Source organism: Micropterus salmoides, unplaced genomic scaffold, assembly GCF_014851395.1.
Source record: "Micropterus salmoides isolate LMB-PRFRI ecotype aquatic unplaced genomic scaffold, ASM1485139v1 Ms_hic_scaffold_9, whole genome shotgun sequence".
Taxonomy (NCBI): domain Eukaryota; kingdom Metazoa; phylum Chordata; class Actinopteri; order Centrarchiformes; family Centrarchidae; genus Micropterus; species Micropterus salmoides.
Window position 1 is genome coordinate 17,919,427 of NW_024044681.1, and position 14,547 is coordinate 17,933,973.

At 37.7% G+C, this 14,547-nt stretch overlaps 2 protein-coding genes across 3 annotated transcripts in view; both read right to left on the reverse strand.

Moving 5' to 3' along the window:
• aff4 (AF4/FMR2 family, member 4) overlaps positions 1-1,688 on the reverse strand; it is a 32,976-nt gene extending 31,288 nt beyond the window's left edge. For both annotated transcript variants that reach the window (XM_038707700.1, XM_038707697.1), the window contains exon 1: positions 1,378-1,688. The gene's annotated coding sequence lies outside the window, so the exon portion shown is untranslated. The remainder of the gene's footprint in view (positions 1-1,377) is intronic.
• A 1,234-nt stretch (positions 1,689-2,922) lies between these two features.
• Positions 2,923-12,501, reverse strand: zcchc10 (zinc finger, CCHC domain containing 10). The gene is made up of 4 exons (XM_038709352.1): positions 12,400-12,501; positions 10,868-11,029; positions 5,602-5,643; positions 2,923-3,708 (listed from the first exon to the last, which is right to left on the reverse strand). The coding sequence occupies exons 1-4, from the start codon at positions 12,438-12,440 to the stop codon at positions 3,465-3,467; spliced, it is 489 nt and encodes a 162-aa protein (XP_038565280.1). The 5' UTR covers positions 12,441-12,501; the 3' UTR covers positions 2,923-3,464.
• Between the last annotated feature and the right edge of the window lie 2,046 nt (positions 12,502-14,547).

The following is a 14,547-nucleotide window of genomic DNA, read 5'->3' on the forward strand; positions in this document are numbered from 1 at the left end:
CGTCTAAAAGAGTAGGGAGATATTTTCTCTGTCTTAACCAAACATGATCATCACTCCGGTATGTCCACATGAAAATAAGACACTCAGTATACTTTAACTGCACCCACAACTTCAACAGCTTATCAAATTCAAATTAGCTTTATTGGCATGAATATATGTACCTATCTACCACCTGACTACCGATGTTGTTCCAGTTCACAGCTACCTGCCATAAAAGAGTTCATGACCTTAGGCCTCCCCCACCATGATGTGTCAAACAAGTCGGCTGCTCTGCCCATGTCGCCATGTGCCAAGGTTATCCTGCTAAATATATACACACATGTAACCAGTGATGTTCCTAACTAACTTGAGAGTTACCCTGGACTTATGATGTATTGGCCCTTCCCCCAACTGTGGCACGTAAAATGGCTTCCTAGAAAAGCATATCAGCTGTCCTTTTGCTAGACCAAAGCTAGGCACCTAGGCTATTCTGTTGCCTTTCTACGCCACAGTAATTAAATTACAGTCATTGGGATTTTGGTTTAAGACTACTAGGAATGGCACTGAGAGTAATCTGATAATAAATGCAGGATACGATGTGCGGAGGCTACAGGACAACAAACCAAAAGTTTTGCTAGTCTAACTGTGAGGAAACCCAGGCGACTATTATGGGCCTAGGATTAGTTAAAATGTGCTCTTTAAAAAAAGGTAGAGAAACTGTAAGCAAGTAAAATAAACGTTTCTCGTATTTGAACTATCCAGCTTTAAGATTTTAGCTAGAGTGAAGTCACGGATCTGAATGGGATATCTGAACAGTTATTTGCATGGTAAAACAACTGAGCAGCTCCTGTTCATCTGCACTCATGAATCTCGAAACAATTATCTCGTAGTCGATAACATAAATTGGTAACAGTTAGCAAACTAAAGGCGTGTAAATTATGTCAACCATGGGCTAAACACAGAAAACAAACATTAGACGTCATGACCTGTGTTAGCTAACATTACACGAACGAAAACATGCTCACTATCACTACGATGTTTGTCCTACTTTTCAGACGGACAGCCACCGCACGAATAAAAGTGTCATTTAGCGTTATCATTTCATGGATCAATGTTTATAATCATCAGAACCCAAAAGTAGCTACAAGGTCTAACGTTACCCATTTAGCAAGAGGCTAACACTCTACCTACAGGACCTACCTGCATCTTTGCTTTAGCATTAACGTTGGCTAGCCAAATCTGCTAGTAGCGTTTGGAGGCTAGGCTAGCGGCTAACTAGCTATGAAACCATTGACATTTTCTGCGGTATTTTAAATTAACATTCACTCCAAATGTCACATACACATTAAAAACATTTAAACATCAATTAACGCCTTTGGTGATATTCGGCATCCTTACCTCTTGTCTTCTTTTTAGGCCCAAACCATTCTAGCTATTGGAAAGCTCTTTTCTCTTTGTCTTTTCCACTTCCAGTTACACGCAAAATGGACTCAGCAAAACGCTTAACAGCTAAAATACTAAAAGCAAATGGATGGTCTCCATCTTTTTCTTAAAACGCAACTGCACATCGAGCGGAAAACCAAATAAAATCATTTTGTCTCTCGTTCATGTTGTTATTCCTGAATAGAAGTGACTGATAGGTAAGGCTGCTAGCTAAGTTATGTAGCCAGCAGGTACCACAGACAGGACTGGATGCATGGATGGCAGCAAGCGGTGCTGCCTTCAGTTGCTGTCGGAAATATCTTAAACCAACCACCTATCTATACCAAGTAAACATAATAGAGAAGTTAATTTTTTTTGTAAACGTGACAGAGATAGTTGATGCTTTTGGAACACTATGGACGATGGGCCATTTCAAAACAGCACTGGCTGTAGCTTTTAGTTGGTTTACACAACTTGAGAGAAATTGCTGTTTTGACAGCTTACCGATCACTGACACTGGAGTTGAGTCAAATGTCGTAAACATTTTCTTAGGGCACTTTCACAGTACCAGCGCGGCATTTAATGGTAATTCCCACATGTTGTGAATGCAACATTGCTGTGACGCACAGGTTACTCAGACCTGACGTTCAGGACGTTTCATTTTTCCCTGCTGTGATAAGTGATATCCAATGAAAAACATTTTTTTTTAAATGGACTCCTGAATTCAGTTGTCACCTGGTTGACACGCGTCTTTTGGGTTATAAATAAATACAAAATGACTGTAAAGTCAGTTACAGTCATTTTGATTTCTACCATCAGCTTCAAACCTTTTGCATGCTTCAATGTATTTATGAGTTCACCTAGAAAGTGCTAGTAAGCAGCAAGAGATCTGCCCATTTATGGCTTTCAGGCACACTTGACACAGTGGATTAAAAAGGTTAACAAACTTTAGAGAGAAAAAAAATCAGACATATAATCAATCAATAAACTATTCCACAAAAAGATTAGTAGTTGCAGCTGCACATGCAACACATTCTTGGATGACTAGGCCGTAGTACTATGGATAGTTTTGTGGTTTCCCAACGAAGGTTAAAATCAAGGGCAACTGGACTTGGTTGAAGACCAAGTTGGTTGGTTCAAGTTGGTTGCTTGGTTCTTCAACCAAGTCCAGTTGCCCTTGATTTTAACCTTCGTTGGATAACTATGACCTGAATGACTGAGAATCTTCATAGACATTTTGTGGTTTCCCACAACCACATTCATGATCTGGTAGTCCAAGAGGCAACAGAGTAAACCCATAATTACAAATCAAACATTTCAAAACACTTTTATTTATATTATCCTAGCAGACAACTGCTAGTCTACCAACATGGCCTTGCACTAAGATGCTGTTTTTGAAAATATCCTATTTGTTAATAAGTTAAGTTTTTTTCCCCTCAAATTCATATTTGTAATGTAAAGTCATTATGTGTCTCTCTTTAGCAAAATAAAACCTTGTACATTAGCAAATATGCAAGAGCCTTAAAAAGAAAAACAAGCCAAGTTTATTGTACAATGAAACAAGCAGCTGTAATTTCATAGCAACAAGACCACCAAACTTGAACTAATTTAAAATTGAACAGAACTTTTATTCTGTATCCTTTAACAGGTCTCAAATCAATTTTTATACTAGATATGGCTTTGCTTTATTAAGAGTTGTGAGCTGTACAAGTTTGACTAAAAATATACTTTATTAGAAAATCACAAATTCAACATGAATAAGCACATTAGTTTCCTCAGATATTTAAAATGTGTATCCTCAGTAGACCTCCAAACTTTATATCACATTAACAGAAGTAGCACGGGAAATATGTTTTGAAAACAGAACATGACACTGTGGCCGACCCAAAATAATTTTTTCTTTCTAATCTCCATTTCTTTAATGAACGAGCAGTATGCAACTGAAAGATTTACATCCCTAAAGGTGTCCTATCCATTCAGATCCAACCAACTATGATGTGATAGCTAAAATGTACTATAGAGAAATAAACAACAATAAAACCCACTTATTCCAACATATTTATTTATTTCTTCTTTTTCTTCTTCTTTGGAGGTCCTTGATCTGAATCGCTGCTGCTTCCTGAGTCTGAGCTTTCCGAGGATGAAGAGGAGGAGGAGGAAGTGGAAGATGAGGAAGAGCTGTCATCGTCACTGTCACTGCTGCTGTCGCTGTCATCTGAAGAGGAGCTGGAGGAGTCGCTGCTGTCCGACGATGAGTCACTTGAGGAGCCGTCTGAATCACTGCTGCTGTCGCTGGAGTCTTTCGCTCTGAGAGCAAGTGGCAGGGCACAAAGGGAAAACATGAATACAGAAAACAGAACAGTGTGTATTGTTATTAAGGCCTCGCGGCCTCGCACGCTGTATCTGTTACGGTCTCTGTTGTTGTGTCACTTTGCAGAGGAGATGAGCAGGAAAATGAGTTAACTGCTTTTTTTTTTTTTTTTACCTTGTTGACCGTTCCTCAGTAACACAGATATCTATGGTACGATATCTACAAGGTTTTTGTTTGGTACTTAAACTGAGAAAATTGGGGCAAACTGGGAATATTACTTGCACATGTACTCTGTTTTTTAAACTTTGGATGTAGAGCAGTGTAGTTTTAACTTTTCGTTTATTCAGGGGAACTTCACTGCCAAAGTTGTATGTTGTATAGCACCTTTCTAGTCTTTTCGACTACTTTTACACTACATCTGCACCACTCACACACATTCATTCACTGAGCCTAAGTGCTCAAACAGAGTTTCAAACAGAAAACTAACATTCACACATATTCATACACTGGCAGAACAGCCACCAGAGGCAATTCGGGGTTCAGTATCTCGCCCAAGGACACTTCGACACACAGCCTGGAGGAGCCGGGGATTAAACCGCCGACCTTCCGATTAACGGGCAACCCGCTCTGCCTCTTGAGCCGCCTTCAGTGCATCATTGATGTGATGTCTCGCACATCACTTCTCCACAGTCACCAGCCTCTGAGATCTCTTGATTAGATTTTTTTTTTAAAGATGTAACTTTACAGTCATTGCTCAGAGTACAAGTACTGAGAAAACTAAATGCAGTTTAGAGTCTAACCAGAGGTGTAAAAAGCAGCAAAGTACAGAGTAATGTGCATATATAAACAGTAAGAGGTAGATATGAATACGCTAAGATATGTACAGTATGAACAAAAAGATAAACAATGCAGATATTAGTACAAGTAATGGCAATAGTGAGACATTTTATACAGAATAAACAGCTGGGGGTAAGTCTACATCACAAATAGTAGTATAAATATGTATGGGTATGTGAACGCTTATATAGTACAGGTAAGTGTATGAAACTAAAACTGAACAGACCTTTTGTCGCAGTATTTTCTCTCAGCAAACACAGGTGTGGCTACTAACCCTATTAATTGCTGCAGAGCACTGCAATACCTGCTGAAACTGAGCCAGTGTTAAGGTTATTAGTTCCACCTGTGCTTTTCCAAGCCAAACATGTCTGCTGTGAAAAAGTTTTACAAATCTTGATTCAAGCATAACCTAATATGTCCTAACAAATTTGAAACTTACCATCAAATCGACACACATGACATTTTGAGTCTATAGTACAGACATCATTTCAGCCACATTATGTTTTTTAGTGCTGGATTAGAAACACCATTGCAATTTGATTAAATAGTAGAATCTTTTTACATATAAAAGCATTTACTACTGCGGGTCTTGGAGCCTCCACCACAGGGAACCGTTACGTCAACAATGTTCAGATAGCCTTCAACATGACAACAATGCTGGAAAGGAGGCAATCTACCATTGACAAACAGAGGAGACGCTCAGCCACAACATTTGATCACATTGCCATCCTGACATTTCTTCCCTGGCAGATGTTCACACCAATTCAAACTTGAATTCACGCAACTTTCATGTGACTCGAACAACCCACACGTGACCGTATCAATCCTCACGTGACAATGTGTGAATGACCCAAACAAATTGAAATTCCCATGAGACTAGAACTGAAGAACAACAACTTCGAGACTAAAACATTCAATCTAGTTGCTTCCAAACTCACTTCTATTGCTAGTTTTATACACGTAAAGTGCATTACAGGATTTACCTTCATGCATCTGTATAAACATCCAACACCATCAAACTATGACTTAATATATATATATATCTTACTTACTTCTTTTTAATTTTCTTCTCACTGGAGCCTTCTCTTCCTGGTCTGTAAAGAGAAAAAAAAAGCAACAGCCTTAGGGACCCATATTTGATAATAAGCTGAGTGGGAATTAATTAATATTTTTATTATTGTGTCATGTATAAATTATATGCCCAGCCCAAATGGTCTTACAAGACACCGTTATTTAGAAAAAAAAGAGACAGAAACAAGAATATCATAAATTACAAATAATACTAAACAAATAAACAATCCTGATGTTTTTTCAAGCATTAGAAAAAAAAAGGTAGCCAACTTAACGACCTAAGCATTAAAATTAAACAACCAATCCAAATTTTATCATCAGCCAGCAACAGACATTTCATTTAATACAGATATTTTTAGCTCATCATAAAAATGGCAATACAAAGGAAAATTAAGTAATTGAGAATTATTGTCAAATTCTTTTGAATATGTTTGTATCTTTAGCTTTGACAAGATCTTTTAACCATTTTTCTTTAAATATGGCAAATACCTTTCTTCTAATTGTGTTGTATGATAACTTATTACTACACTTATATGGCAAATCAGCTTCTTCAAAAACCGCATTAAGCACTGAAGCCAATGGAGAGTCGTGGATTTACTCCAAAGACCCTTACTGACTCTGTGTTCTGACTAAAAAAACTAATGCTTCCACAGTGTTATATCAAATGTTCGCTTTATTGATCCAGGAATCAAACCCATCTCACCCTGAACAGCCAATGTAGGAGTACACTTATGAACACTTAAAAACCTTTGAAATCCCATTTCCCTGGAGCACAATTTAATATAGAGGAGACACATGCATCATAAAGCTGTAAGTAAATAAAACACTCAAGACTTTTACATATTTTAAACTTGTTGACAACAGAACCTAATGCTCTCCCAGCTCAACCTGCCAAAATGTTATTTCTTGCTTCATGCTTCACCAACTCTATAACAAATTTAACATTATGTTCTAAATCCTTCTCAGATTCAGCTAGTAGAGCAATATCATCTGCGTACAACAGAATGCCCAGAATTAAATTATGTATGTAGACCTGTTTGTAGACATGTAGACCTAAATTAGATTTAGGGCTGCACGATTTGGAGAATATGGAGAATCATATTGTGATTATTGTGAACAATACTGCAATTTGCGATGCCGATTTGATTATAATGGAACAAATGGTACTATGAATACTTTATCAAGGAATGAAGGAATGAAATGTGTATTTCTCAACTTGAACCAAGTTAAACAATAAACAATATTTATAACGATAACAAGTAAAACTGATGTAAAACAGAACAAGGGGAGCATATTGGCATCCTGGCACCGGCTCAATGTACATCTGTCTAATTAGTCTCCATCCACAACCTGGAGGAGGAACTGTACACGAGTGTATTAAATAAAGAGTAGAGCATAAAGTTTAATTAACAGTGTACTGTTAATATAACAATAATATATTAAATACTACATTCATTAAACTTTCATTTAATAGTATACTTTGTTACCCCTAGTTTAATATTAAATTCAGTTACAGCTGTTTCATATCTGTGGGTTGCTTTAATTCATTAAATCCTTGTACAAGCTTTACATTGGTCTCTAATTTGTTAATGAAAAGTACTAACTTGTTCAACATTTAGCACGTCAAACTTTTTTAATGTCCCGCCCCATCCAAGCTGTGATTGGTTGGTTGACGAAAAGTGATAAACAAGCACGTACAGCTAACCTTAAATGGCCAGTGAGCCAAACCACAAACCTTCTCCCTGTTTTCTTCGGTCTTACCGCTTCAGCTGCTGACGATGTCACAGAGCGACCGGAACGAGTCCGACTACGTTTTCAAGGATTAACGGCGGGGCAGGGAGGGCGGTTAGAGTAGGTTGTTGTCTTAAAAGTTACTCACACATTGCTCATAAATCATATTTCTCAATGCAGGTAGGCTAATCTGTTTTTAGGGGCACGTGCCAGAGCCCAGTGTGGGTGGAGATAATGAGCAGACTGCAGCGCACACAGAGAAGAGTGTGCCGCACATGACAACATCGCGATTAGATTAATTCTGCAATTCTGTAATTAAATTTCTTAATTTCAAGGCCATTTACTTTAAACATGATGGGACAAAGAATATCACCTCGTTTAACACCAAAGGAAGTACTACAGTTTGAATTGGTACTTACAAGTAATAAAGTAGCAATATGTATTTATTAGTATTAGTTAGTATTTATATACACAGTGGGGAGAACAAGTATTTGATACACTGCTGATTTTGCAGGTTTTCCTACTTACAAAGCATGTAGAGGTCTGTAATTTTTATCAAAACAACAAAAATCCAGAAAATCACATTGTATGATTTTTAAATAATTAATTTGCATTTTATTGCATGACAAAAGTATTTGATAAATCAGAAAAGCAGAATTTAATATTTGGTACAGAAACCTTTGTTTGCAATTACAGAGATCATAAGTTTCCTGTAGTTCTTGACCAGGTTTGCACACACTGCAGCAGGGATTTTGGCCTACTCCTCCATACAAACCTTCTCCAGATCCTTCAGGTTTCGGGGCTGTCGCTGAGCAACACGGACTTCCAGCTCCCTCCAAAGATTTTCTATTGGGTTCAGGTCTGGAGATGGCTAGGCCACTCCAGGACCTTGAGATGCTTCTTACGGAGCCACTCCTTAGTTGCCCTGGCTGTGTTTTTCGGGTCGTTGTCATGCTGGAAGACCCAGCCATGACCCATCTTCAATGCTCTTACTGAAGGAAGGAGGTTGATGGCCAAGATCTCGCGATACATGGCCCGATCCATCCTCCCCTCAATACGGTGCAGTCGTCCTGTCCCCTTTGCAGAAAAGCATCCCCAAAGAATGATGTTTCCACCTCCATGCTTCATGGTTGGGATGGTGTTCTTGGGGTTGTACTCATCCTTCTTCCTCCAAACACAGCGAGTGGCGTTTAGACCATAAAGCTCTATTTTTGTCTCATCAGACCACATGACCTTCTCCCATTCCTCCTCTGGATCATCCAGATGGTCATTGGTAAACTTCAGACGGGCCTAGACATGCGCTGACTTGAGCAGGGGGACCTTGTGTGTGCTGCAGGATTTTAATCCATGACGGTGTAGTGTGTTACTAATGGTTTTCTTTGAGACTGTGGTCCCAGCTCTCTTCAGGTCATTGACCAGGTCCTGCCGTGTAGTTCTGGGCTGATCCCTCACCTTCCTCATGATCACTGATACCCCACGGGGTGAGATCTTGCACGGAGCCCCAGACCAAGGGAGATTGACCGTCATCTTCAACTTCTTCCATTTTCTAATAATTGCGCCAACAGTTGTTGCCTTCTCACCAAGCTACTTGCCTATTGTCCTGTAGCCCATCCCAGGCTTGTGCAGGTCTACAATTTTATCCCTGATGTCCTTACACAGCTCTCTGGTCTTGGCCATTGTGAAAAGGTTGGCATTTGTCTGATTGAGTGTGTGGACAGGTGTCTTTTATACAGGTAACGAGTTCAAACAGGTGTAGGTAATGAGTGGAGAACAGGAGGGCTTCTTAAAGAAGAACTAACAGGTCTGTGAGAGAATTCTGGTTGGCAGGTGATCAAATACTTATGTCATGCAATAAAATGCAAATTAATTATTTAAAAATCATACAATGTGATTTTCTGGATTTTTGTTTTAGATTCCGTCTCTCACAGTTGAAGTGTACCTATGATAAAAATTACCTCTACATGCTTTGTAAGTAGGTAAACCTGCAAACTTCCCCTATGGCTAAAATAAATTTTGCCCAAGGTGCCATATATCCGTGGTTCTCAAAGTGGGGTTCAGGGACCCCCAGGGGTCCTTCAGAGGGTTCCAGGGGGTCCCCAGCAAACAGGGGAATCATTTTGGTCATGACTTTCATATATTTTCTGTAATTAACATCTAAAAACCCAATATCCTGTCAGATGGTCGAACCTGGGACAAAATCTTATCAAACTGGGGTCAGTTAAGGGGTCCTTGATGTGAAAAACTTTGAGAACCACTGCCATATCTGATCATTAAAAAACAATTATGTGCAATGTTCATCACCAGTAACTCCGAGGCTGATATACAGACATTCGTTATTTTTTATCATTATGTGTCTGACAATGACCAGCTTGTATAAAGATAAGCCTACAGATCTATCTGATCAAACCAGACAAAACACATTTACCCCATCTGCAGACTGCTGGTTTAAAATACTCGCACTTTCTTAATTCCAGTTCAAGCACTGACAATCATTTAAAAATATCTATTTCAGTCTGTTAAAAGGGAATTATTGACATTGAAGAGTTGTTAGGAGATTATGCTGTATTTATCATTACATCCTCTAGATGGCGATAAAACACAACAACATTGTGTTCTGCTAAATGGTCAGTGTTTGTACAGTGAATTTTACAGTATGGACTCATTTACTCTCTGTGTGTCCTTCTCTGATTATAACAGTGGCTCCATTTAATCTACAGACTAAATTGTCTAGAGTGAGTCAGAAACCACTAAGTGTTTTTACTGCTCCATGATACGTGTCCTGACATCTCAGCCTAGTCTGACGTACCTCGCTGTTCCTCTGATGAGCCAAATTCCCTGCCTGACTAAGACGACCATGAAAATCATTTCAGTCTGGTCGCCCACCTCATTCCAGACCAGTTAGGAGAGAAACCAAAAGGGGAGAACAGCAGCTTCTTGCCGTATTCAGAGGATGCCAACTTGTGACTCTGTGATTACTGAGCCAAAATGGCTGACATACAAAAAGATCTGACCAAGTGAGGCCTGGTCTTCTTCAAAAACTACCATCAAATGTCAGAAAGGGTACACCCTAAAAGTAAACTCCAGTCATTACATGTACACCCGTATGTTAGTTAGCCAAACTTGCTGTCAGATGTGTGTTGTGAGCTGAAAGACAACTCTCTATATAATCTTATATTCTGCATCATCCACAGCTCTATTTCATCGGAGCACTGTTATGTGCACATGCAACCACAGCACTGCCAGTGACAATATCAAAATTGGACTTTTGGCCACATAGCGTGCCCGTTTGCCTACAATTTTACTCAACCAATGCTACACAAGATGTTTGGAGAGGTCTCCCAGATATTTCATGCATTCTGAAGCTATATATGATTATATTAAGTTGTTTTTCTTGGAAAAGACTGTGATACAATGATGTGGCTCTTCTGACCAAAAATGTATGTTACAATCTTAAAACATGTAATTTAGTAGCATAAAAAAGAAGTCACTAGTGGTGAATTCACGGAGACGCCTTACCCAGTGATGCTGAGGGGTTTATTTTCATTCTCCTTGAGTTTCTTTTTCAACTCCACTGTTCTTGATGGCCTGTGTACATATTTCCGCTTCCCCGTGCATTCGTAGGTCCAGTGTCCCATCTCCAAACACTTTTGGCAACGCACATGTTGTTTGTTTGCCTCCCTGTATGCAACGAAACAGACAAATCTGAGTGAGGAGGAACGATGACTATAGCTGTAAAGAACAACAAACAACAAATCGGCACTGCTAGATTTCCTTGTTGTCACTCGAGTGTTAATTCATTGTCAATTCATTGAACTACTCTACTGCAAAGTACAGCTTTGTAGTTGGTAAAGCTGTTATCTCCTATCAGTGTTCTTGAAGATGTCTGTCACAGGTCACAGTCTATATTTTCACACCTCCTGTAGTGTGTGCATGCAGGTTTCTTAAACTTAACAGCAAAGTACAGTGGTTGTCGATTAATTCCTTAAGAATTTATATAAATGCTGTCTAATCTCCCCTCCCTATGGTTAAGACAGGGGGAACTAAAGCTACTGTTAAAGGTATGAAAACATTACAGTCATGATTATGGTTCTGGTAACAACACAGTAAAAAAGAAACTGACTTTTACTGTTTACATGAGGCAGGATGCAAACTCAAATGTTTTGTATGTCAAATGTTTTTATTCTGCCGTAAATGAGATCCTGATCTCAATGAGATGAACAAAAATGTAATAATAATAATAATAATTCTAATCATTTCCTGAATTAAAAAGGTTTAACTATTTTCTCTTCTCCTAAATGCCTAAAAGGGGGGAAACAAATATGCTTCACTTTGATCATTTTGAGCCATTGTGCCCTGCATGAAAAAGAAGGCAAATTTGTCCCAAGTACACAGATTGTTTTCTAATTGTGACAGAGCTTTCTTTAAATACACACATCATTTTGCATTGCTGTAAGTTAACGTATACGGTTACAGAAGTCATCATTTTTTAACCAAGCAAAAATGATCCTGAACCAGCACAACATGATCTACCTGTCCAGCTCTTTTTCCAGACTGGGAATGTCACAAATATCACACATATGATTTATTATACCTTTACTAATATAAACACAGGCTTTATGTCGATATGGAGACAACATGACCGGGGTGTTTTTTGTCCCCATATATCTCAGTCCTTCACGCGAAACAAATTATTAATACAACAAATATTTTAGTCGACGATGTGTAATTTAACTGATATTTACACTATAATGTCGAATAAACTCAACTGTCGACGGTTATTTAGGTATTAAAACACATATGTCGCGAATTTAAAGACCAAATAAATGCCTGGAGACAAAAAAAACAGTCCGACCGTTAAATAATACTTCTGTAGAAGAGAGATATCGCGGCGCATTTGTGTTCCCATTCAGCCCTGCGTGGCTCGTAATTCACCTCCTATATCTAACACGAAGCTCGACGAGCTCAAAGCCATTTGTGTTTAAAATACAACTATGTTCAGAAAACGATGAAAACGATGCATTTTGTGTAGTTATCTAAATTATACTCACGCTTGCCTCCTGGCTATTATTCTATGCATGGGAGTCGCCATGTTGCAATTTACTTTTTCTTCTTCGTTGGTATAGGTTCTGTACGTATTTCCGGCAACCTTAATGCGCCCAGTGCTCCCTATGGGCAACGAAGGTCTACTGCTACTACAGAGTATGGTGCAGTACTAGTACAATTACATGTCTTTTTTTAATCCAGTCTATTGTCTTACCATTCGTGTTCCGAAAAATATATTTGAGCAGAATGATTTCTTTATTCAATATTTTTGTATTGTACTGTTTCATTGTATGGCTGCAGAAGACCCATCACGCAAACAAAGCGTTTTGTTTTATGAAAGAGTGAATGACCACAAAAACAGTAACATTTATACATCCATCCATCGTCAACCGCTTATCCTGCGTACAGAGTTGCAGGGAACACTTATACAATGCACTACAATAGCAAATATACCACTTTTTTTGTTGAGACTGCTTGTTCATGAGTTTATTGAATTCCATATAACTTTTCCAGACTATATACTTTATGGTGGTGTTGTACTGGACTGCGTTAAATGAAACATGTGTCTATTTTGCCAAACTCATCAACATTCAGAGTAAAATATTATTTGCATATAAATCAATATAACACCACAAACTACAACTCAAGCTGTTTGAATTGTGCTTCACAATGGTAGTATTTTTAACAGAACTGTATTGGATTGCATTCCAGTGCACTGTAGTTGTTTGTAACAGCCCCCCACGTAGCGGTTAAGTAGCAGTAGAGAATGCAGCAACAGCATCAGATCTGATGGGGTATACCCAATTGATCCACATATTGACCCAATTCAGTTTGTATTAGGTCAGTATATTTACCAACCACAATTGTCAGTGTTAGTTAGATATGTCAATGCTTTGCACATATTTTTTGTCCCAGTTGGATTTTATTAATTTGTTGTCATTACAATGTAAATAATAAAAAAACAACAAGGTATTCAAGAAACATTCTTAATGAAGCAAATGTCATTATCTGTGATGGTTGTACATATGCTTTGTAGACTATTATTTATTTCTATTACTTTAAAAGAAAATCTATATATAGTAATCCATATATTACAATGAGCATACTGATAATATAGGACTATTTGCAATTTTTTTTGTCATTTTGTTTTTATTATCATATCTTCAGATACTGTGAAACAGTTGCTTAGGTTGAGCATTTGGCTATCTGTGTCACCAACGCAGTGCAACCTCCCACCATTCAACTGTCATTCCACCCACCCATATTTACTTTTTGTCAGAGCTGCATGTACATTGTCATCACTTCTCATTTCTATTTCATGGGTTCTTAAACTGTATTTTCCACCAACATGCAACATAATTTACAAATTTAAATGTTGTGTATTCTTCACATGTTGGTTAATTTAAAAAGATAAAACACACAAGTTTGTCAAACATAGAAATAACTTTTTTGCACCGGCGTAGGAAAATACTTTATTACTGTCCTTAAAAACGTATAATTTTTTATTTTAAACATTGCTTACTTGCATTTCCTGCTTGAAACAGTGTAAGGCTATGTCTAACACAAATGTATATGTATCAGATTCATCGATTACATTTTTAAGTTTATATGTTGTCTTCATATATCATTGTACCGTATTAAATTGCATTCATCGATTAAATTTTTAAGTTTATATGTTGTCTTCATATATCATTGTACCGTATTAAATTGCATTTGTGTTATGTATATATTTTCATAAAAGAATATAAAAAAACAACATTAACATAATAACATATTAATATTATTATAAAACAATAGTAATAACATTACAAAAGCCTTAATATATTGTATCAATTAAGTGTGTAGCTGTGGTTTGTTGACTCAAGCGTTTACACTGCTTTGTAGACTTGTAAACGTGGATTCATACTTTCAGTTATCCCAGGCATCATCAGATTGTTGATTTCTCAATGCAATTGGCCTATATAGAGTTAATTTTGTTTCAATATCATTTGTGTGAACCATAGACTAAATTAAATTGTGGAATGTGTAGTTGCAGATCTGTTTTTATATTTGCAAAATATTTTTTGAGTTTAGAAATCTTGTTAATGTGTTTGTGGAAAGTTGTTAATTTATACAGAATACACATTCACACATTATCTGTGTGTCTCTGTTCA

Excerpts from the sequence above, each read along its gene's own strand:
- zcchc10 (XM_038709352.1), bottom strand. The coding sequence starts at position 12,440 with ATGGCGACTCCCATGCATAGAATAATAGCCAGGAGGCAAGC. Across the intron at positions 11,030-12,399 it reads ATAATAGCCAGGAGGCAAGC|GGAGGCAAACAAACAACATG; the intron begins GTGAGTATAATT and ends CGTTGCATACAG. Across the intron at positions 5,644-10,867 it reads AAACCCCTCAGCATCACTGG|ACCAGGAAGAGAAGGCTCCA; the intron begins GTAAGGCGTCTC and ends TTCTCTTTACAG.